At 34.4% G+C, this 26,046-nt stretch overlaps 1 protein-coding gene across 4 annotated transcripts; it reads right to left on the bottom strand.

Moving 5' to 3' along the window:
- Window positions 1–7,419: 7,419 nt before the first annotated feature.
- On the bottom strand, window positions 7,420–12,288 carry LOC122314039 (protein FAR1-RELATED SEQUENCE 5-like). 4 transcript variants are annotated; one of them, XM_043129421.1, is made up of 3 exons: window positions 11,949–12,288; window positions 9,947–10,493; window positions 7,420–7,789 (listed from the first exon to the last, which is right to left on the bottom strand). In XM_043129421.1, the coding sequence occupies exons 2-3, from the start codon at window positions 10,484–10,486 to the stop codon at window positions 7,586–7,588; spliced, it is 744 nt and encodes a 247-aa protein (XP_042985355.1). In that variant the 5' UTR covers window positions 10,487–10,493; window positions 11,949–12,288; the 3' UTR covers window positions 7,420–7,585. The 4 variants fall into 4 exon arrangements, with proteins under 4 accessions (XP_042985355.1, XP_042985367.1, XP_042985360.1 ...); XM_043129433.1 differs by having other exon boundaries at window positions 9,947–10,401; XM_043129426.1 differs by having other exon boundaries at window positions 11,960–12,288.
- Between the last annotated feature and the right edge of the window lie 13,758 nt (window positions 12,289–26,046).

The following is a 26,046-nucleotide window of genomic DNA, read 5'->3' as shown; positions in this document are numbered from 1 at the left end:
AGCATTTTCCCATCCTAGCATTTGGAGTCGTGACAAAACTTTAGACGGCTTTTTTTTTTATTATTTTTAAATAATTTCACAAACCCAGTGCATGTGACATGGACCATGAACCTTGTACTTTCATAAGAGATGTACTAATGCATGCTGAACTTAACACAAATCATGCATCATGTAATCATGTACAAACTATATACATCCCACATTACTGCTTAGAAATATTAGAACATGCAACCATGTTCTTATTCAATAATTCAAAGACATTTGAAAACAAACAACGAACAAAGCACTTATATTTTCACATATACTATGCATAGCCGAAACATGCAAACCCTAATATGCATGGATATTCATTTTATACACTTAGAGCTTCAACATATATTCAGTAATACATCACACATATGCATGGCCGAAACATGTCATCAATTAAAATGCATGATCATTCAAGCTATTCATGAACATGGAGTCTTCTAATGCATTCGGGTAAGCATCACTAATAACATACATATAGCCGAATCATGCATATATATACATGTGAGAAAACAAGCATTTCATGAACCCAAACCTCTAATAGGTTTGGTTATACATTAAATATCAATATACACATCAAAAATGTGAATCCGAACACTAGATATGGCAATACAACTCCTTTTCATGGTGACAATAATGTGACAACAAATCAATCAAATAACAAGGTAATCAAACACTTAAAGAACCGAATATAATACATGATGAACATCATCACCTCAAACACAAATGTACACAAAAAAGTTTATATAACATATACTTGCAATATTCGAGAATAAGTTAGTGGTATACTTACAAAAATCCAATGTCTAATAATAATAAGCAAGCTGAAAAATATAGTATACGACTTGTAAGAATCGGTTTCTTTTAAACCCTAATATGTGCATGTGTGAGTGAGTGAGTGTACTCAAAGTTTTTCTTCATGACAAGAAAACCCTAATCTTCAAGGTTCTTTCATATAGGTCCAAAACTCTAAAAGATGAAAACCCTAGTTTTCCAATGAATGCTTAGGCAGCCTTCCTTCCTCTCAAAAGTACTAATCCTTCAAACTTAAGCAAAAGAAGTTTGGATTCCCATTCTTTGGAGAAGAAAACCCTAAGTACCCAAGTGTGTGTGCTAGTGTGGAAATTCTTCATCAAATCCGAAAGCATTTCACTTATCTTGGTCGTGTGTGTGTTTCTTGATCATTTGTTCATGAAAAACTTATGAAATTTGAAACATTCCCTCTCTTGGCTGTGTGTGAGAAACAAGGAAAGATGTGTTTGGTTTTCCTTACCATCGTGGCTTTCCCTTGTAGATGATGACTCCAACTTGCAAGTACTTAGAATAACATTTGAGTGGATGGAGGGTGGCGTGAATGGTGGTTTGGTGAAGAGAAAATGGTAGAGAGTAGAGAGAAAGTAAGTGGCCCGAAAATTTCTAAGCTTTTATTCAAAAAGACAAAAAGACTCTTGGTTTTTCTGATCTCCCTTCTTATAGGCGTGTGATTCCCTCTAGAAAAATTTGAAACTTGGTGCATGGATGCCAAATGGCATCACTACCATGTGTGTCTCTTCCCCTTCCCGCATCGTTAGTTTGTGTTGGGAACCAAAAGCTAACTTTTGGACAAGTGGCGTGTGGGTTACCCAAACCGAAACCTTAATTCCTTTTAAGCCCATCTTCAAGTGTCTAGGTTTATTGAATATAGTGGCAAAAGGGTCAATCTCCAAATCCTAGATCATTCTTGAAGCTCTACCCATATGCATGCTTGCCAAGTGACAAGTGAAGTGTGTGTAGAGGTGGCTGCCGAAGTCTTGGAGAAAGTGTGATTGAGCATTGTGGGAGGCATGCACCCTTCCCTAGTGTCGTCCACCTCATGAGTTTTCCACCAAGATTCTTCTAGAAACCCTTAGGTGTGTGGCTCTCCATCTTCTTGTAGATTTCATCTCTTTCCAATGTAATCTCTTCATCTTCTATCTTGCATGCAGGACACATGGCAAACCTTCTTAGAAACCAAAACCCTCTCTCTCCATGTTTGCTGTGCCTCTTGTCCCTTAGTCTTCCCTAGACACCACTTCCCATAACCTCATCATTTCCTTTTCTAGAAGCCCTTCTCTGCTAGTAACAAGTGTTACAATATCTCTTCTTACAAGCAAGTTTTCTTGCATGCGTCTCATTGCAAAAAGGTGGGTGATTCTCTAGGGTAGTTGTGTAAGGCTCAAACCCTAAACTCTCTCACTATCTTCCCTCAATTCAATCCAGATTCATCAAGTCCTAGAGTAGGTTCCATTGGATCACATGTGGGAGTCCAAAGAGATAGGTTGGGCATGTGTCCTAGTTCCCATGGGCTTCAAAACCCTAATTTTTTTTTTCTTTTCTATAGAGACCAAATCTCACATGGGCTTGTGGGCCTTCCCCATGCCCTTAGATGCCTAGTGTATCAAACCTAAGTTCTAATTGGGTTATTCCACCTTACTTGGCCCAAAATACTACACCAAAATAAACAAAGAGGCTTAGCTCAATCCGGGTCGTCATAGGCAAAAAGTATGACTTTCTACGAAGAGAGAATCTTTTAACAGGACATTCCATTGATGCTTAAAAAATAGTCTCCAATGAAATATTGCCACGTTGACCTCCTAGAAAACTTTTGTTGAACCACAAACATAGGATATTGCCCAAATCCTTTCTCTTTCAACCCCACGAACACCCCTTCCTCTTCCAACCCCACGGACTTGTCTAGAGCCACCTTTCTTCCCTCACTGAACGCCGACGACCAGGAATGCCTAGACCCACCCTCCCAGAACGACTGTATCTCCCTACTAGAGACATTTCACCCAGACCCACGCACCTAGATCCAACCCTTTCTTCCAAGCCCTTGAACTCATGAACCCCAAAAGTCAACAACCAAAATTGGTGTGGTGAAACTCTCAACCAACAACGAGACTTTGAGTGGCGACCCTCTAGGCATCAGATCCACCACCTCCAAAGGTCAAATCCCTCTTTTGTTCTTTACCTATTTTTCTATTTCTATTGTCGTGCTCAACCACTATATAATTCTTCTGTGACAATTTTTTTTAATCGGCCATCCCCTCTAATTGTTATTTTCTTGTTAATTCTAGTGATATACATGTGATAATTACAATAGATGTGAATTAATTCGAGTGATAATTCTAGTGATGGCTTAATGTCTCCTGGTTGATTACAAAAAAGAGAATAATGGTTTCTATGACAGAAAAAGAATGGTTTCTATGATGAGCTTAGGACTAGATGGTTTCTATGACAAATGGACTTTGCCACCATATTCCTTACTTTAGCAACCACTTTTATTTTGCCAAGCCTATGAGATTGCACATATAGTATAGTCCCAAACTACTTTTAGCATCACCATGAGAGCAAGCTACTAATTCATGCAATTTTAATACTAGGGTGGCATGGAGTTTGTAGGTTTTGTTTGGAAATAAGAGCCATTGATGTGGAAAGTTGCTAATTAGTAAAAGTGGTTCAGATAAAACTTTATGAAGTTTAAATTTCAAAGGAATATATTATGGTGGTATGGTTGGCTTTATAGTGAATTTTATGGTTTGATATGATTTTATGGTTTAATCCTCTTTTGAACATGATCCTTGTTTTGTCTCCTTTCCAAAGCAATAGAAAGAGCTTCAAGCCAACTAAAGTATGCTAATATTAATCGCTTATGTGGTTTAATTATAAAATGGTTGATTCTTCGACAAATCTCAACAAATGGCAGGCATTCAAATTGGCTACACTTTCTAGTTTTGCTGAGCCCCTAGATGTTGTAATTGTAGGTATGTCAATTGCTTTTTCTACCACATAAATTCCAAATCAGCTGTGTTTTTCTTATAGAATAGAACAATTAAATTTGAGAGAGAGCCTTTGATGTTTATGAGGCTCCTTGGAAAAATGAATTATTAAACATTTTATTTTCAGCATATCTATTCCCAAGTAGCTTGAGTCCTAAAATTCTTGAGGGCCTACTTGCATCTGGTTAGCATTATGATCATTTCTTCATCTTTGGGACATATGCAATTTGGTAATTCAATCTCCCACTAATTAGATAAATTCCTCATCTATATTGGAAAGCTTGCTTGGTGTACATTATTACTGGTTGGGTAACTTAGTGTTCTTTTCTCTTATGGTTTGGTATCTTCAATAGCTTTGTAGGTTGTGTATCTAATTGCAAAGGATCTGTAGCTTTGCAACCAACCTACCAATAGGCATCATCAACTTGCTTTTATCTTGACTACACTCTGTTGATTACTTTGTGCCAATTCCACTACCAGAATCAAGCAATATGAAAGGCAAAGAAACTCATTCCAATTCAAGTTCTTGGATTTCAAGAGCAAAAGACAAAGCTAGACTGGACATACCATTGTGCTATTGTGGGATTCCATTGAAGCTAAGGAGTGGACAGACTATAAGCTACTGTCCATTTCTCAACAACTTTTTTTATACTCATCTTTGCTTTTTGTCTCAACAAATTCAAGAATTATTCGTTCTTTTTGTTTGCTCACCAAAACCCTTGTCTTGTATAAACATAATCTACTCCTATTAATTTTATCTCATATTTTCACAATCGAGTATGGTTGGTCCTTATTGCAAAACCTGTTCATCTTGCATACGCTTTGTAAAATGCTTGGACGTTTTCTACGTTCTCGAATTCCATACCAACAAATGGCTCTAAAGAACCTCTACTGGAAGAGGAAATCACGTTCACTCCATCTTCCATTCACGCAATCTTCCATATTCACTTCATATTGTTCATCCACATTTATATCACACTGTTCTTCCACATGCACATCACTATCCAAATTCGAAATACGGTCTTTCAAAGCAAAATTATCACAATATTACTAATAAGGAAAATATCACAATTTGTGCAAAAAGAAAGAGGTTATGTTCAGCATAAGTGTACATGATTTATTGGAGTGCAAGAACAAAAAAAATTTAGGCATAACCAATATAACTTAAATGGCTCCAATGAATTTCCATTTAAATTAATCCCCTATCAAGACATTAGCATCAACTACTGCTCACAATATAAGGCATAGATTTATGTCCACAATGAATTGTAAAATAAAGTTACAAAATAACCAAAATAATTTCGTTTACTCCAATGAATTTCGTTTACTTCCTCAACCATAGATAGTATTAGTCTATTAGAGTGCAAGAAAATATAATTTATTTGACAATGAATAATGTGGATGTGACTGGGGTAGCTTTGGGGTAAATCTTATGGTACAAAATCTAGATTTAGAGTGCAATATTTTTTACTCAATCATGCCTTCCATAAGGTTCAACCTTGTAGACCTGGGGTAAAGTTTTAGGTACAAACAATATACTAACAACTCCCACAAAGATGCATTTATGAAATTTAAAAAAAAAAACAGTAAATAAAAAACTGAAAAACTAACCATTTTTAGACGATGGAGATAGACAGAGGACAATGGTGGGAAGAAAAAATTGTAGAGGTTCTGGAGAAGAAGTCATGGGAGTGAGCTAAGAGAGAAAGAAAACTGCAGCGGCGCTCATACACAAAATTGCAAGTTTTTTTTTTCTCTCTCTCTAGATCTCCTGTACTGCGGCTCCAGAGCTTATTATGTGGAGTGCCTATGTGTCTATATGCTATTGGTGTCCGTTACTCTCAATAGAACAGCAAATCCGATCCAAAGCAGAACTGTTCTACGAATCCGAATGGGAAAAAAGTAGAAGATAACTGGCCCTTTTCAATTTCTTATTTAAAACTATATACAATTTTAGAGCGTGTAAATTCTACACTTTGAAGTTGCTATCCCACCAAGAGAAGTCACTAAATATCCAAATTTTGTTTTCAAATATTTTTTTAAACCCCTTAAATATTTTTTAAAAAAAACAATAAAAAAATCACAAACTTATTAAAAAATAATTCTTTAACCATTAAGTAAAAAATCAAACAAACAATCGATGAGTTTTGTAGGCGGGAGTAGTGTTTTCCTTAATAAAAATTTAAGCCCACAATTAAAAAGTAAGTTTTCTCATAGCCCTTAAATTTGTCCATCCTGCCAATGTGGCATAATGTATTTGGGATTACCCTACTTAAAGAAGACCAAACTGTCCCAAACCTAGAATTGGAAATGACTATCATATCTAAATACCTAGTGGTGCTACCTTATATTGTTATAACCTGCATAAATATGAAACCTCCTAACAGTCATGTCTACCCAAAAGAACCTATCCAATATCCTTGTCATAAGGAAAAATATGAGTACTCTTAAAAAGCTAGAACCCTATTGATATGAACCCAAAGGATTAGAATCTCTTGAACCTACAATCAATTTGAAAATTTATTTAAGAAAGCCAAAATCAAGACAATGGAAAATTTAGACCTATTAAAAAACTTGTTTCAAGAACATAAATTATAAGAAATTTAGACCCATTGAATAACTTGTCTCAAGAACCTAGATTATAGGGAAGAACGTCACAAAAGTTGTGATCTACCTTTGATAAATTCAAAATTTTATTCAAGAACAATAAGAGATAAAATCTACTCACAAAGAAAAATATTTATCAAATTTCATAAACTTTTTCCTAAGGTGTGGCTACAAGAGTTAAATACCCAATCTAAAAGAAACCCTAGGTTGAAACTTAAAAATCTTCCAAAAATACCCTTAGATGGGCGCTCCCTCTAGTGCTTATAAGAATAAACCCTAAACTGGAAGTACATGCCAAAAATATCCCTTGGCCGGCGCCCCCTTGGATGCATTTAACCATAATTTCAAAAATACCTCAAAATAACCCTAACTCATAAATATAAGACATGCATACTAAACATCCTCAAGTCCAATTATTCCAGATTAATTCATATAACTAATAAAATAAGTAATTTTAATAAATTAAACAATATCAAAACCTTCAATAAAAATAGGCCCAAATAAGAACCCTAAGTCATGTCTTCCAGAACTTATATCATATGGATCAAAACTAGATCTCCTTCCACATGTTGAGACACCGCTTTATTCAAAACTTTAAAGGTAGTTAGATTCCAATTAGATTTTGACATCTATCCAATGTCAAATATAACCCATTTTACACTTAGGATCCAGATTAGAAACTGGACCATATAACCAAATTAGGCCTCATTTGGATTGAGAGTCGATCTTATCTCATCTCATCTCATCTAATCAATACAACTTTTTCAAATTTCTACACAAAATATAATAAACAATTCAACTTTTTCAAATCCCAAAATAACAATAATATAAAAAATATTAATAATATATTATTTAACTTTTAATTTTTATCTCAATTCATCTCATCTCATCTCATCTCAACATTATCCAAACCTCAACTTAGTCGTGGTAAAATTGTAATGCTTGACAATCTATTCTGTAGAGCATTTAGGAAAAAAGGTAGGGGGCGTTGAAAGAAAACTTTACAGGACCTTATTAAGAAATGCAGGCGGCTAGCCATGGATGCAGAAAGAGCCATATAAAGTGATTCCCAAACTGTTTTAAAGGATCTTATCCATTTAACTGGATAAATCAGATACAAATCACAATTAATTATATCTTGTTCACTCGACACACTACTCAGATCGTGCACTGTCTTGCTCCTCAGACTCTAGTTCTCTCATGTTGTTAGCTGCCACTTCAACTTTTAATGACAGCCTCTGAGTATGGTCCTCAATATATTTTAAAACCAACTGTAGTTGCTGCTGGTAAGCTGCAGATTTCTTTTTCTCACGATGCAGCTCCGTGGTTAGTTCCCGGATTTTCAAATCTTTCTCATCCTGAAAAGAGAGAAATTAGATGTACTAGAACCTGTGGAATTGCAAGCTTATAAGAAAGATTACAGGGTTTGAATTATGAGAAAGGAAATATTTTTTGAAAAAGGAGTGGCAGATGGTTGCTGGGGGTTGAACTCATCAATTGATAGTACCAACAAGCATATATTGTACTTGGCCCGATCTGGGGATCATAACTCATCATTTGACTGGACCAAAAAGAAAATGGATGGTCCTAACCTTACAAGTTGATTAATTTCTCAAATTCTTAAAAAGTCAATGCTTTAGGCCAATATATAAACTCAGAAAATTAGCTTCTAACCACGGGGATCTTCAGAACAATATACTTTTGTCCCTATTTCCTTCTATAGGGAAGAACTTAGGGGATGTTTGGAAACATGTTTCATCTCATCCCATCTATCTCCTTCCCAAACATCATTTAAATACAAATACTTTCAAACTAAGCATTACAATTTTTTCAAACTAATAATTACAACTTTCCCAAATTTTCATATAAAAAATAAAAAACGATTCAAAATTTTCAAATCCCAAAACAAAAATAATATTAAAATATTATATTCTAATAATATTTTAACTTTATAATATTTTTTATTCAACCTTTTCTATCTCCTTTCTCAAAATCCAATAAATACTTAACTCAAACCATCTTACTACCATTCACAAAATTCTCATCCCATCTTATTCACCAAGCATCTCCTTAAACAAAAAGTTGGAAGGCTTGCTTTGCACTCCAAATAGTAGAAGCAAGTCTGCCTTTTTGCACATTTAAATGCCTTACAGACATGAAATGCTTGGGTAAGAGAGATACAATAAAACCAGCATGAGTTGTACTACTTAGAAGTCGATAGGTAAACATACTGCTTATAGTGAGACCCTGGACAATCATAAAAAAATTCAAAACACAAATATTTTTTTATGCTATCTTATGTGGTCTACTTACATATCAGTGGTGTACAAGGTATGTCAATAAGCTGACTTCCAAATATAATTTTTCAATTGGCATTTTAAGAAATGATACTAAAATACATCCACTATCTACTTATATAAAAAAATACATCCACTATCCTTGGTGATGATGACTCCATATTGTTCTAATGAAATGAAATGTTTTTTTTAGAGAGAGAGAGAGAGAGAGAGCGAGATCAAACACAAGATTAACCACAAGAATGGGTATGTCCATTCATGCTTTAGGGAACCACAAGGGGGATAGCAAATTTCAGGCAAAACCCGCCATCATCATGAAGCAAAAGATTGAAGAGGAGACACGTTATCCATAACCCATAGGACATGTATGTACCCAACATCAACTAAATACATTTAAAGAAACAATACTACGATAGCCTGAAGCTAAAGCATAAATAAGAATTTGTATTGGATAGGTGACTAATTACATGTTTGGTATGGTTCGAGGCAATCGTACAGGCATCTACACATACAAGTGAACTCATAAATATCATCTCATTCGGGGCAATCACTAGTCTTTGAGCCTTTATTATTTTACAGCTGCAGTGTAAATGCATGGGAGAATTGTGCATTTGTGAAAGCATATAAAAGCAGATATAGTTTATGTTATGGGTGAAAGGATTGAGTTGTCATGCAGAAAGAAAATAATAGGATCTTCTACATCATCAAATCTAGGAGCACCTGCACTAAGGACAATTTGAAACTTCCAGAAACAGCCCAGAAATTTGAAACTTCTATTGGCAAATCAGATCTAGTAATTGGTAACTTTAATCAGAAATGGTTAACATAGATAGCTTAGAAAGCTAGAGATTTTCACTGTTTCAAATCAGTAGCCAACAATACGTGGCAGGATGTGAAAACCAACTCATGTAATTTCAATTCTCGGGCACCTTCAGAAAGTTTTTTTTTTCTCTCAAAATTTTTTGGTTGGCATGAAATTACCCAATTAAAAAAAATGAATAAATTGTAATGAAGATAAATATAACAAACACATGATAGAAATTATAGCAATTCATATCCAGTTTTGCTTTCCAATTCCATCCTAAATGGTTTTAGGTCTCACAGATGTGAACTAACAATGAAATTCACATTTTTTTTTTTCAAGTGCTTGTTGGAAACAATCAAATCTATAGTTCTCATAATATGCATAATCCTCGACAAATAAACCCACAAACATACCTCACAGAACGCTAGCCTATGAGATCGTCGAGGTGGAACTTTGCTAGGATTCAGCTCATGGTTATGCTCTTTTACAAAACCATATATAGCCCACTTTCCCCCATCCTTGGCAGCTATCCTCATCATTGCATTGCATCCCTCTCTAGTGGCTTGTCGTGATGGAAGAACTCCATTTTTTCTATTTGCTTGCCTTCCTATACGGAAACCTTCCTTCGAGCAAACAAATTCCCGACCAATTATTGAGTTATCTTTGAGTGAACGACGTGTGCGGTTATTCCGTATGGTAAATCCTAGATGCCTGCCATACATCTCGTAAAATTCTCTAGCATCCTCTGCTGATTCAAACTGCATGCCAACAAATGGTTCCAGAGGTACCAAACTTGAAGGAAAAGTTTGAAGGGATGGTTGAATCATGTCATCATTTCCATCCAGATTATCTGATAGATCATCATCAGCTGTATCATGGCCATCAAAAGTTTCAGTTAGCCAACACCTATAATTTCGGTTTATTTTATATCCTTGACCAGAGGTGCTTGCCATTATCAACCTACCAAAAAAAGAGACAAAATTGATGGAATTAAGCAACATCCTACAGACATATTTTAAATTCACATAGTGAAAAAGCAGCGTTAATACTTCCACCGGATGCACCAACTTTTGTTTATAGAACAAATTTGGAAGCCCTCAACTGGTTACTCATATAAAGAAATAGCATGGGCGAGAAAATTACATTCAATTGCAATTTACATTGGCAATCAAGTGGGGAGGAAAAACTCCTTTTTTTTTTTCTTTTTTTATAAATAAGTGGAGAGAAAAAAACTATCATTCTTTGAGGAATACTGTTTGACATTTTGAATGCTCATGATGGGGATCAAGTCTGTATTAATGTATTCATATTCTGGTTGAATTATATTAAAATCTGAGCTTCTCCCAAGTAGTTGTTTTCTCTTGTATACATAAAGTGTACTTGGCTTTGCCTATTGACATTAATAAATTTTTACTTATAAAAAAAATTAAAATATGAGCTAAATGGGAGACCTCAGGTAAGTGTCCCTAACTATATTTATGCATGACAACTGATGGGCTGGAGTCTCCTTTGTCTCCATGCCCACTGCATTTTCCCTCACAAGACTTGCCTTTTCCATCACTTATCATCACGGTAATTGTTTTACATTTATGCAGACACTTATTAAGTGTGGAACAACAAGGCTGTTCTGATTTTTTTTATTTTTTTAAGTGATAAAATTTCACTAAAAACACAAAAAGGCGCATCCAGGTACTATTATGTTCTTACAATATTATGCCTTGTTTACATTTGTGCATAGAACAAAATCTATGCACATTGTGGCAAGTATTGAAAACTTTGTGCACCAAAGCAAAACGCTTATATCCATGCCAATAGATACTGCTAAGAAAATTGAGTAGAACAGATCCCAAGCACAACTACTGTGAATGCATAAATACAAGAATCGTTACAATACCACACAATAACCAGGTTACTCAACAGGTTAGAGTCAAATTTTCTAAGTACAACATTCACAATCTTAGTTGGATGGGTAACTTTAGGACTTAGGAGCACTAAAATTTTCAAAACTCAGTTAGAAACTGACCCGGTCATCAGTTATGGTGTCAAATGTAACTCATGGGCAAGTATGATTCACATGACTTAAGGCGCAGTAGCCACTTCAGTTTGTAACAATTTTCACTTCTGGTAAAATTCCTGGGACTGAAGTGATTTCCGGATTTGCATAATGGTATTCACGAATCAATTTAACCTAATTCTCCTTAATTACTTATCAGTTTTCTCCTTGTAAACAATGAATATATATCTTTATGCTTCAAAACATTGTCAACTCAAACAAAGGTCCACAGGAACCGAAAAAGTGTGTTCTTCTTCAACCTTCCCATCTTAACTCTACCTCACTTCAATAACTAAATTAGGGTCACAAAAACGTCCTGACGACATTTATAACTTCGCCATAAATAAAATATAAGTACGTACCAAAACCATACCAGAGTGCTTGATTTCAAGGCCAAATGCCCCGCATTGGGATGAAAAAGTTCGAGAAATTTAGCTTCCGCTGCCCAAAATTTATCTTCACGTGTAGCAAATACCGTCAGTAATCAGACCGGGAATAGAGAGATGGAGAAGTAGGAGGAAATGAAAAGTGAAAACTCTAGTACGACTAGATTTCGCGAGTTCGCTGGGGTTCTGGATTAGACACTTAAGCACCTCTGTGCAATTTTGACAATGGTTCTTTCAGTCTCGGACCAACGGACTGGCATGGATGCAACGGAAAGAAGGGGAAGAGTCGGGCTGATTTTAATTCCCCTGCGGTGACTCCCTGTACAGTGATACGGTAACTGGGCAATAAAAATGATTAAAAAGTTTTATTTTAAATTTTTTTTAAAAATTAAAGTAAAATTTATTTTAAAATTTTATAATTAAGATTTATGTTAAAAATTTTTTAAATTAAATTAAATAAAATATTTTAAATATAACTATTCATTTAAATGAAATAATGGAAAAAAATTTCATCCATGTCTTATTAACATTGACTCATTTTGATTAAAAGTATACTCTCTCTGACCTTCCCACCAATATTTTGTCCTTGTTCCTACTCCCAGAAAAGTTCAAGTTCCATCTAGTCAATTGATCCATGGTTTGTACTCCATTCTTTGGAAGTGGATTGGGAATTCAAAACTTGATGAATTTCAACAAAGCCCTATTGGGTAAATGGTACCAACACGAAAGGGAGGCCTTGTGGAAGTTTGTTATAGGTGCACAAGTTGGGGAGGCATGGGGTGGTTGGTGCTCGAATGAGGTACCCAGCCCACTTGGGGTTGGTTTGTGGAAATACATTAGGAAGAGTCAGGAGATCTTCCGAAGACATACACATATTGTAGTGGATGATGGTTCTCATGTTAGATTTTGGTATGACAAATTGTGTGGTGAACGAAGTCTCCAAGATACTTTTCTCACCATATTTGAGCTCGCACGAGTAAAGGATGCAATGATAGTGGATCTCTTGGCTTTTTCTAGTGGTCTCCCTCAATGGATGTTAATTTCACTAGGGCAACCCAAGACTAGGAGTTGGAGGTTATCTTAGAGTTCTATACGGCATTGTATTTTGGACGTATAATCAAAGGTACCATGGATAGGATGAGTTGAATCCCTTCCAAGAAAGGTAAATTTACAGTCAGATCTTTTCACAAAGTTTTAACAAGCCCAAGCATACCCACATTCCCATGCAAGAGTATTGGGCAAACTAAAACTCATTCAAAAGTAACTTTTTGTTTGGACAGTAGCACTGGGCAAAATTCTTACCACAGATAACCTAAGGAAACTCAGGTAATGATGTTGGATTGGTGTTGCATGTGTAAGAAAGATGGTGAATCAGTCAACCATTTGTTCCTAATTGTGAGATGACCAATACCATGTGGGATGATTTTTTTTTATTGGACTTGGATTATCATGGGTGATGCCCTTTAGCTTTGTGGATTTTCTAGCAAGGTGGAATGGTCTCCGAGGTAACTCACAAGTTGCATCAATTTGGAAAATGGTCTATACATGTATGTGTTGGTGTATTTGGAGGGAGCGAAATGATAGAATTTTTGAAAACCACAAGAGAACAATGGAGGAGTTGATTTTTTTTTTTTTTCTTTTTTTGGTCTGTTTTCATGGGTGGGGGCCATTGTTCATATTGGATTAAATTTCCATGACTTTTTATTATCAGTTGTAAATTCTAGTTAGGTAATGCTCATGTAAACTTGTTGTGTACTTGGATTTTGCCTATTCTTATGATTAAGATTTCTTGATTACTAATAAAAGAAAATATTTACTAATGTGATATAATTTAATGGTTTCATGAATAAACCACTTGAATTAAAACTTACGAAAATATCAAGAATTGGTTATTTAATTGAAAAAGGCATATATACATATACATATATATATAATTATATATATATATATATTAAAAATATTTTCTCAAAAAAAATGTATATTAAAAATATTCTATTCAAATATTATTAGAGCTTTTCAAAATCATTATTGTTAGATTCTAGAATAGCCAATCTTTCAAAATAATTAATCAATATGAATATATAATCTTAAATAATTAATCAATAATATAATTAAAAATATTATAATGTTAAAATATTGTTAGAATATAAATTTTTAATATATATATATTTTTTTATATTTGAAAAAATTGAATTATTTTTTGTATTTTGTTTTGAAGTTTAGGAAACTTGTAATGATTAGCTGAAAAAGTTGGTAATTTCAAATTGAAAAATGTTTGTGTTTGTGATATATATTGAAATAATAGGATTTCTATTGATGTAAAAATGTAAAGACAGAAAATTCTGTCAACATTACATAAACTGTTCAATCAAAACAGTAGACATAATCTGCATTGGGCCATCCTTAATCCAAATTTGCTCACTTTCAAACACTAGAGCAAGTTTTGCTAGTTGATGAGCAGCACAATTTGCTTCACGATGAACAAAAACAATCTGCCAACTTGGTCTTTTTGATAGCATAACTCTAACCTCATGAGTTACTGTCCCATAGTCAGTACTTAGATCTCTTCACTAGTAGGAGCTTTAACAAGAATCTATGAATCACCTTCAAACACTACCCTTACAAACCCCAAGTCTACACAAACTTCCATTGCCCTTCTCAGAGCCATCCCTTCTGCAATCACAGCCTTGACACAAGGTTTTATCTGTGCACAAACACATGCCATGACCTCCCCTTGTTCATCCCTAAAAATAATGCCAAGGCCTACTTTATTCTATTTTGTACAAACCAAGGCATCCCCGTTAGCTTTTAGCCATAGGTGACTTGGTTTCTTCCATCTTACCTCACCTCTGTCAACTGCACTATGAATAGCACCTATGTTTTCTCAGATTAGTGATCTAAAAAATGAATCCCTATTTGATGTAGCTGCCATTACCACCTATTGAGGACTCTTAAGAGCTTTCCCATGGACTACATGGTTTCTTCTGATCCATATCCTTCTCAAAATGAAATAAGCCAGTTGAAAATCATCCACAGATAGCTTAGTGGACATATCTGAACATAATACAGAAAAATCTGGAAATGAAGCAGGCCATTTATGTATTGGACATTGAGAAACAGCCCATACATCACTTGCGGACAAGTCCACAAAACATGTAACACTACTCAACCTCCCTTTTATAGATTCGACCACTCTTCCTGTAACCAAATTTTGTGAAGTAGGTAAGATGTCATGTACAACCTTTCACACAAATAGTTTAATCTTTATTGGCACATTTAAATTACACATATGTTTCTAGTTTATCAACCCTATTTCTGCACCAGAACATTCTCCTTCCATTTGTCTTGTAAGGTTTGTCGCAAATAATAAGCACTTCTCACACTAAAAAATCTATTTGCAGTGTATCCCTATATCAATTTATCTTGAGCATTTCTTTTGCTTAGTGGAATCTTACTAATAAGTTCCACCTCATCCTTCTGAAAAATCTAAGATAGCACATCTGTCTTCCAACAACCCATCTCTTTATCAATCAATTCTGAAACAGTAGCATCACTACTCAGTATTTGTAGAGGAGATTGTATCTTAATAGAAACTTTTCTTAGAACCCACTTATCATGCCATATACTAGTGTTAATCCCATCACCAACTCTCCAAGTGCATCCAGCTTTGATTAAAGTTATTGAGGACCATAAACTCTGCCATATTGTAACAGCCCGCTAGAAATTCAATTGTGGAATTTCTATTGACTTTAGGAACCTCTTGAAGAGTCTATAAGTTTTCACGAATCCATTAATCATATAGGTTTTAGGCTAACAACATAGTTAGTGTTATTACTCATTATGATATCATAAGTGTGTTTTGATTATTGGAGATAGTTAGAAGTGTCAAAATGTATTATGGTTTGTGCCATTAGACTCAAAGAGTTATTTAAGGTCTTATGGCGCAATAACACTTTTTCATATTTTTGGACGAAACGTCTGTTCAAAACTGTAGATATTATTAGATAAAAATATCTTAAACTAATTTTGTGGATATTATTGGATAAAAATATTTTAAGCTAATTTCATGGATATTATTGGGTAAAAATATCTTGAGTTGATTTTTGTAGATATTATTAGGTAAGATAGTCCTACACTCTACTCTTACTCTGGGTAAGAGAGTCCTACACTTAACTCTCACTTCGGGTAAGAGAGTCCTACACTTAACTCTCACTCTAGCCTCATCTCTTCCATATCTCATCCATAAGTATCTCTCCAGCCACCCCTCCCCACGAAATTATCTTCATTTACACGTTTCTTTAAAAGAATATCAAACACTTTCTCTCGGACAGCTTTTAGGAGTTCTTTTGCATGCCCATTTCAAAGCTGTTGTAAGTGTTTTATCATAAAGTCTCCTTCATATAAGTTGTTCCTTTTTGAGTCTAGTTTACATGGATATCTTATTTGCCCCATTTTAATATCATTTGGTCAGTCAAATATTATGTAAACTATAGAAAGGTCATTCTGGGAGATAAACTGGAGAATATGTTATAGTTTGGAGTTTTTGACAAAGCTAATGGATAGATATTGGTCCGAAATTTTTATGGAGTATTGTTAACATGTATATATGACTATTGGTTGAGGATTTTTGCATGATTAAAGGTTTTGATGAAAGATTTTCTTAGATTTAGAAACTTAGAAACTGGAAGAGGAAAAACAGTTTCTGTTTTGAGAAAGTTTAACTCTTTGGTGGTCTAAACCTATTCTAATGACTTTGATAATTTTATTGAAGGATCCTAAGCATCTTATATACATGTTATATTATTATTTTGAAGATATTTGATGTTAGTTTCAAAGATATGAAATTTTATGTAAAGAGATATTCAAATAAGCCAAAGTGTGGATGTTCTTGGCTAAATTTATGTTTTGGTTAATTTTTAACCATGTGATCTTGAATTAGAAGCTTATATATGTTTTAGGACATCTTTTTAAACCATGTGATGGTTTGGTTTGAAGATCACATATTTATAAGTCATAGATCAAAAGGTTAATCAAAACAAGTTAGAAACAAAAATCAATGGAAATAGCATATGGGAATTTCGGTCCTATGGAGTTTTAATAGTTGTGATTAATTTTAAATTTCTCTAAAGTGATATTTGAGTTGAGAATAAAATTTACATGAGGCATGTAAATTTTGGTGACTTTTGGAGTTAGTATGCAAAATCCTTAAGTTATGGGTAAAACGGTCATTTTCCTACATGTAGAGAGTAAAATGGAAATTTTATTCTTCAAGTTAGTATTTTTCATATTTCAAGTTATTAATGATTTAGTGTTAACTTTTAGAATCACTAATTACAGTTCCTCGTGATCGCGCTTGAGGTTTTATAAGAAACGCGGAGATCGAGGTAAGTTAGCTTTTAACTTACTAGCAGTCTACTGTGTATGTGTGCTAAGTAAAAGAACTACAGTGTATGTATGTATGTTATCATATATGTCATGCCATGCCAAGTTATCACGTAATTGTCTATTATACAGAATTTATTCTGTCATCAATTTTTATCTGTTACATAATATATTCTGTCATGTATTACTATACATTACAAGTATGTCATGTTAAATATGTTGTCTGTTATATGTTATGTCATATTACGAAATGTTTCTATCTCAAGTTGGTCATGTATTTCAAGTTATGTTCAAGTCAAGTTTGTGTAAAATACATGGGGCTACAACAACTGTGGAGTATGTATTTACACGTAAAATACATGGGGCCACAACAACTGTGGAGTATGTATTTTTCATGTTAAATCAAGTTTGTGTAAAATACATGGGGCCACAACAACTGTGGAGTATGTATTTACACGTAGAATACATGGGGCCACAACAACTGTGGAGTATGTATTTTTCATGTTAAGTCAAGTTTATGTAGAATACATGGGGCCACAACAACTGTGGAGTATGTATTTAACTGCATTGTGATGTGTAAAATACATTGGGCCACAACAACTGTGGAGTATGTATTTACACATAGAATACATGGGGCCACAACAACTGTGGAGTATGTATTTTTCATGTTAAGTCAAGTTTATGTAAAATACATGGGGTCACAATAACTGTGGAGTATGTATTTAACTGCATTGTAATGTGTAGAATACATGGGGCCACAACAACTGTGGAGTATGTATTTTTCATGTTAATTCAAGTTTCAGAGCAAGTTCATGCTAAGTCAACTTTCAGATCAAGTTCATGTCAAGTCAAGTTCAGTTCATGTTTCAATTTAAGTTATGTCAATTATGCTATGTTGTACACCAAGTTATGCTTTAATTACTTATGAATTTGATTATGCATTCATGCTTTTACTGTCATCCATGCATCATTAGCCTGTGTAAAAGTTTTTGTTAACTTGCTGAGATTTGTAATCAAATCTCACTGTGGTAGTCCCAACTACCATTCCCCCCGAATGGTAGGTCTTGTTACAGGACCTGAAGGAGGATCAAGAGCTGACCAATTAGACACAGTCGACTGAACGACGGTGCGTCGTTAAATGTTAATATAGTAGTTAAATTACTACTTGTACGATGGAGTTGCATCTCCAGTACTTTTGGATCATAACCATTTTGGACTAATGTTGTGATCTTAGTTATTTAATGGATCTTTATATATGAAGTATGTTTTAAGTATTTGGGATATTTTTAATTTGGTGCATAGTATTGCTAAAGAAAAAATTATCCGCTGCGAATATTGCATAATGTTAGATGCATGTTAGGAATATTGCATCTTATATGTCATGAACGAGGGCAGGTAACCTTGTGTTGCATGTCTCGACGCTTCAAATGTCCGTTTGATCCCAAACGGAATTTGGGGGCGTCACAGGGTGGTATCAGAGCAATACGTCTCTGGGCAGTAAATCCACATGTCCTTAGGAAATGCACCAAACATTTGGCTTGAAATTTTAGTCGTAAGTAGGCTTGAATTTCTTAAGGTATGAAAAGTAGTATGTGGTTTTAATACATATACTCGTGTGTTTCAAAAAGGGACACATGACTAATGGTAGAATACCTCGGAATCGTAAGGGAGATAACAATCAAGAGGATCAAAATTTCCCGATGGATGAAGGATTAACTGAGGTGGTAAGTTTGCTGACCAACGTGTTTAGACATCCACAACTACGGCAAGTGCACATACCCATTAGAGTATATGCTGTCACTCAGAGAGATGTAGATGCTGGCGCTCCAGGAACTGCAGGAGCTGGTATCGTCACTAGTATTTTACTAGGACCTATGTGTGGTTAAACATAGTTAAGGTTGATCCGATTGCAATTGATGGTAGTATTGTATTTTGGTTATTTTGGAGTATGTCAAGTCATTGGGATTGGTAAATTGTACATTGTTTGATTCAAACGAGTCATTGTTTCTATTAATTGTGGTAGTACTTGAGAATTCAGTTTGGAAGCTGAATTGTTACCCTAGTGGTAAGAGTAACAATTTTCATTAGAAGTATTATTGTTCATACCAATGTAGATATAGAATACCTTTTAGTAATATGAGAGAGGATATTTAGGATTGATGAATGGTATTCCACATATTTGGAGAATTGTTTTGATTCTGAGAATATGATAGGAATTGTGTTTGGAAGAGTAATTTGATTAGGAGAAGCTTTAGCCTTAGTAGGATTCATTTATGATAATAGTATTACCACGCCGCCAGTAAATGATTTCTGGCAAACCACTATCTTTATGGATACATAGATCGATCTTCTTTTGGAGACTATTATATGGAGAGTAAAATCTTGGTCTTGAAGATTTATGTGAACATTAGGAACAAATCATTTAGAGTTAGAATAAGTGATAGCTCATGATGGATATAAGAATTATGACAATCATAAGAGAGAAAGTCTCAAGTTTAAATTATTAACTGGTCAGTTATCGAAGTACTACCTAGGAAGAGGACTGATTGTTGCGATTATAAAGAAATAAGTTAGTCCTAAACCAGTAGAACTCCTTGAGGTTTTTATTAACTTGAAGATTACTGAGAGTTTGGATATGCATGATTAAATGCATATTTATATGCGTTATTGGATCATGTCATATATATGAAAATCCCTGAAAGAAATAAAATGGAGCACATAAAACATCTACCAGAAGATAGAAACACAAATATGAATATTTGTGAAGTATTATTTTATTATTATAAAGCAAAATTACAGAAATTTGAGGCTCTTTGCCTCAATCCTTAAACGCTCTTGCTCTTCAAAAATCTGCATGCCTTTCCTATCTAAAGGAGTAGCCACTCGAAAAGAAGATTTAAGTAAGGATTTTAAATCTCTGTTATCTCGCTTTAGTGCTTCTATCTTCATGTTGGACTCCATAAGAAGCCGTTGAAGGATAGCAATATTCTCGTGGAGTTTGTCAACCCCACCAGTCCTGAATTGTAGTCGCTGAGAATATGCGACAATGGCTGATGAGTATCGGGTACCGAGACTCACAAGCTCGTAGATAAGTTCATTATCTGACTTATTAGTCAGATCATTATTAGATTGCATAATAGCACCTACGGAAGAAGCAGAAACAACTGGTGAACGAGGTGCAGAATACCTCATGTAGTGATAATAAGAAGATTGATGAGCCATTGCAAAGTGAGAAAGCAGAAAGAGATCGCAGAGTAAGAATGCAGACTAATTTCAGAAAAGTGAAGAAGATGAGATGTGAAAGAAGATGATCTGAATAATTCTTTTATAGAGAAAATTATGACGAATCATCTCTCGTGAAGCATTTCTCTACAAGAGACAAGAGCAATATAGTATCATAGCTGCGGTGCCTGACATCTACAGAAGAACAAAGTAGTGTCATAGCTATGCGGCGCTTGACAACTACAGAAGAGCAATGTAGTATCATAGCTGCGGTGCCTGACAACTACAGAAGAGCAAAGTAATGTTATAGCTATGCGGCGCCTGACAGCTACAGAAGACCTATAAAAATCATGCGGATCAGAGTTGTCTGGTCTAAAACAGAGAGCCACCGATTTTGTTAAAAAAAATAGTGAGAGAGAGAGAGAGGTTAACGGCTTAATTTTGATGAATTCTTTACTAACTATGGTATTTACAAGAACACTTAAAGTATATCGCCTATATTTTTTTCTAAAGAAGAGTTTCGGAAGATTAATTACTTGAAGTTTTATGTTTGGAGAGTGTGTCGATACAACTTGGCCAACCTTGTAGAAAGAAGTATAATATAATTGTTGATTAAGTAAGAGAGTTAAGGAATGACATAATCTCAAAGGCAAATATATACGGGATAGACAGTAGGTTGGTAAACAACACCTCCTCATTAAATTGCTATTTCTTATTTAATTCGATTTCGAGGACGAATTTTTTTTTTTAGGAGGGGAGATTGTAACAGCCCACTAGAAATTCAATTGTGGAATTTCTATTGACTTTAGGAACCTCTTGAAGAGTCTATAAGTTTTCACGAATCCATTAATCATATAGGTTTTAGGCTAACAACATAGTTAGTGTTATTACTCATTATGATATCATAAGTGTGTTTTGATTATTGGAGATAGTTAGAAGTGTTAAAATGTATTATGGTTTGTGCCATTGGACTCAGAGAGTTATTTAAGGTCTTATGGTGCAATAACATTTTTTCATATTTTCGGACGAAACGTCTGTTCAAAACTGTAGATATTATTGGATAAAAATATCTTAAACTAATTTTGTGGATATTATTGGATAAAAATATTTTAAGCTAATTTCGTGGATATTATTGGGTAAAAATATTTTGAGTTAATTTTTGTAGATATTATTAGGTAAGAGAGTCCTACACTCCACTCTCACTCCGGGTAAGAGAGTCCTACACTTAACTCTCACTTCGGGTAAGAGAGTCCTACACTTAACTCTCACTCTAGCCTCATCTCTTCCATATCTCATCCATAAGTATCTCTCCAGCCACCCCTCCCCACGAAATTATCTTCATTTACATGTTTCTTTAAAAGAATATCAAACACTTTCTCTCGGACAGCTTTTAGGAGTTCTTTTGCATGCCCATTTCAAAGCTGTTTTAAGTGTTTTATCATAAAGTCTCCTTCATATAAGTTGTTCCTTTTTGAGTCTAGTTTACATGGATATCTTATTTGCCCCATTTGAATATCATTTGGTCAGTCAAATATTGTGTAAACTATAGAAAGGTCATTCTGGGAGATAAACTGGAGAATATGTTATAGTTTGGAGTTTTTGACCAAGCTAATGGATAGATATTGGTCCGAAATTTTTATGGAGTATTGTTAACATGTATATATGACTATTGGTTGAGGATTTTTGCATGGTTAAAGGTTTTGATGAAAGATTTTCTTAGATTTAGGAACTTAGAAACTGGAAGAGGAAAAACAGTTTCTGTTTTGAGAAAGTTTAACTCTTTGGTGGTCTAAACCTATTCTAATGACTTTGATAATTTTATTGGAGGATCCTAAGCATCTTATATACATGTTATATTATTATTTTGAAGATATTTGATGTTAGTTTCAAAGATATGAAATTTTATGTAAAGAGATATTCAAATAAGCCAAAGTGTGGATGTTCTTGGCTAAATTTATGTTTTGGTTAATTTTTAACCATGTGATCTTGAATTAGAAGCTTATATATGTTTTAGGACATCTTTTTAAACCATGTGATGGTTTGGTTTGAAGATCACATATTTATAAGTTATAGATCAAAAGGTTAATCAAAACAAGTTAGAAACAAAAATCAATGGAAATAGCATATGGGAATTTCGGTCCTATGGAGTTTTAATAGTTGTGATTAATTTTAAATTTCTCTAAAGTGATATTTGAGTTGAGGATAAAATTTACATGAGGCTGGTGACTTTTGGAGTTAGTATGCAAAATCCTTAAGTTATGGGTAAAACGGTCATTTTCCTACATGTAGAGAGTAAAATGGAAATTTTATTCTTCAAGTTAGTATTTTCCATATTTCAAGTTATTAATGATTTAGTGCTAACTTTTAGAATCACTAATTACAGTTCCTCGTGATCGCGCTTGAGGTTTTATAAGAAACGCGGAGATCGAGGTAAGTTAGCTTTTAACTTACTAGCAGTCTACTGTGTATGTGTGCTAAGTAAAAGGACTACAGTGTATGTATGTATGTTATCATATATGTCATGCCATGCCAAGTTATCACGTAATTGTCTATTATACAGAATTTATTCTGTCATCAATTTTTATCTGTTACATAATATATTCTGTCATGTATTACTATACATTACAAGTATGTCATGTTAAATATGTTGTCTGTTATATGTTATGTCATATTACGAAATGTTTCTATCTCAAGTTGGTCATGTATTTCAAGTTATGTTCAAGTCAAGTTTGTGTAAAATACATGGGGCTACAACAACTGTGGAGTATGTATTTACACATAAAATACATGGGGCCACAACAACTGTGGAGTATATATTTTTCATGTTAAATCAAGTTTGTGTAAAATACATGGGGCCACAACAACTGTGGAGTATGTATTTACACGTAGAATACATGGGGCCACAACAACTGTGGAGTATGTATTTTTCATGTTAAGTCAAGTTTATGTAGAATACATGGGGCCACAACAATTGTGGAGTATGTATTTAACTGCATTGTGATGTGTAAAATACATGGGGCCACAACAACTGTGGAGTATGTATTTTTCATGTTAAGTCATGTTTATGTAGAATACATGAGGTCACAACAACTGTGGAGTATGTATTTAACTGCATTGTAATGTGTAGAATACATGGGACCACAACAACTGTGGAGTATGTATTTTTCATGTTAATTCAAGTTTCAGAGCAAGTTCATGCTAAGTCAACTTTCAGATCAAGTTCATGTCAAGTCAAGTTCAGTTCATGTTTCAATTTAAGTTATGTCAATTATGCTATGTTGTACGCCAAGTTATGCTTTAATTACTTATGAATTTGATTATGCATTCATGCTTTTACTGTCATCCATGCATCATTAGCCTGTGTAAAAGTTTTTGTTAACTTGTTGAGATTTGTAATCGAATCTCACTGTGGTAGTCCCAACTACCATTCCCCCCGAATGGTAGGTCTTGTTACAGGACCTGAAGGAGGATCAGGAGCTGACCAATTAGACACAGTCGACTGAACGACGGTGCGTCGTTAAATGTTAATATAGTAGTTAAATTACTACTTGTACGATGGAGTTGCATCTCCAGTACTTTTGGATCATAACCATTTTGGACTAGTATTGTGATCTTAGTGATTCAATGGATCTTTATATATGAAGTATGTTTTAAGTATTTGGGATATTTTTAATTTGGTGCATAGTATTGCTAAAGAAAAAATTATCCGCTGCGAATATTGCATAATGTTAGATGCATGTTAGGAATATTGCATCTTATATGTCATGAACGAGGGCAGGTAACCTTGTGTTGCATGTCTCGACGCTTCAAATATCCGTTCGATCCCAAACGGAATTTGGGGGCATCACACATATCATAGAAGAATTAAAACCCTTTTTTTCATTTAGGACATCACCATTCCTAACATACTTTTACCTCATAATTGTTGCAATAAGAGAGTTAGGGTTATTTAGCACCCTCCACACTTGCTTTGCCAACACAGCACGGTTGAATAACCTAATCCACCATCCCTCTTAGCTTCCTTCACACTCCTCCAATTCTTCCAATAGATCTTATTCTAGTTATTTTTGTTTCCCCACCATAACTTTCCCATCATTGAATTATTCTCCTTTAGCAACCTCTTTGGCAACTTGAACACACTCATAGTATATGTTGGGACAGCTTGAATCACAGCTTTTTGCATTACTTCTTTTCCTGCCTGTGATAAAAAATTATTTTTCCAGTTTGATATCTTGGCCTAGATCTTCTCTTTGATAGCTCTAAAAGATTGATACTTTGACCTACCAACCATGGTTGGAACGCCCAAGTACTTGTCATAATTGTTGCTTGTTGAGACACCAACTGCACTAACTAATTCATTCTTCCTGTTAGCACAAGTATTTGAACTAAAAAAAAAAAAAACAGTAGTTTTCTCTCTATTCAAGCATTGTCCAGAAGCCTTCTCATAAGTATATAGCAAGCCTTGTATCCTTTGAGATTCATCAGTAGTTGCTCTATAGAAAAGTAAACTGTCATCAACAAAAAGAATGCGACTAACCCTCACTCCTCCTCTAGCAGCTGCAACTCCTTTAATCTCTCCTTTTGTTGAATTAACAAAGCACTAAGTCCTGCTTCACATAAGATGCATAGGTAAGGAGATAATGGATTTCCTTGCTTAGTCCCTCTTTCTGGTTGAAAAGCCCTACCAAATTTACCATTCACAATTACTGAATAGCTTACTATGGTAATGCAGTCCATTACCAGATTGATCCATCTACTTCCAAAACCCATTCTTCATGATTGCCTCCAAAAACTTTTATTCCACCTGATCATAAGCCTTTGACATATCCAATTTGATTGCCATAGTGCTTGTTCTTCCTTTCTATTTTGTCTTCATTGTAACAACTCATAAGCAGTAATCACATTATTTGTGATTAACCTATTTGGAATAAAAGCACTTTGATGACTCTAGACTATGAGGTGCAGCTAATGCTTCAATCTATTAGCTAACACTTTGGATGCCAATTTATACAATACATTACATAAACTTATTGACCTAAATTGGTTAACAATTGTTGGCTCTTTTACTTTTAGAATTAAACCAATAAAAGTGGAATTCACTACCAAATCCATCCTACCCATATTAAGAAACTGCAAAAGAGTATTACATACCTCATCCCCTACAATATGACAATATGTTTGAAATAATTGAGCATTATAGCCATCAGGTCCAGGAGTTTTAAAAGTGCAATTTGGTGAAGGGCTTCTTCTATTTCCTCTCTTATAAACACATGCTACAATCTGTCATTCATGTCAACTATCACCCTTTCTTCAATGCATCTCAAACACATGTCCAAATCTTTAGTGGTTGGTTTTGTGGACCAAAAATCTCTTTAAAGTATTGAGTAAAAGCATCTTCACTATCTGTCTGTGACTCCCATGTTCTGCCTTGCACATCATTAATAACTCTGATATATATATATATATATAT

The sequence above is a fragment of the Carya illinoinensis genome, chromosome 1, assembly GCF_018687715.1.
Source record: "Carya illinoinensis cultivar Pawnee chromosome 1, C.illinoinensisPawnee_v1, whole genome shotgun sequence".
NCBI classification, from domain to species: Eukaryota; Viridiplantae; Streptophyta; class Magnoliopsida; order Fagales; family Juglandaceae; genus Carya; species Carya illinoinensis.
This window is presented reverse-complemented; position numbering and strand designations above follow the sequence as displayed.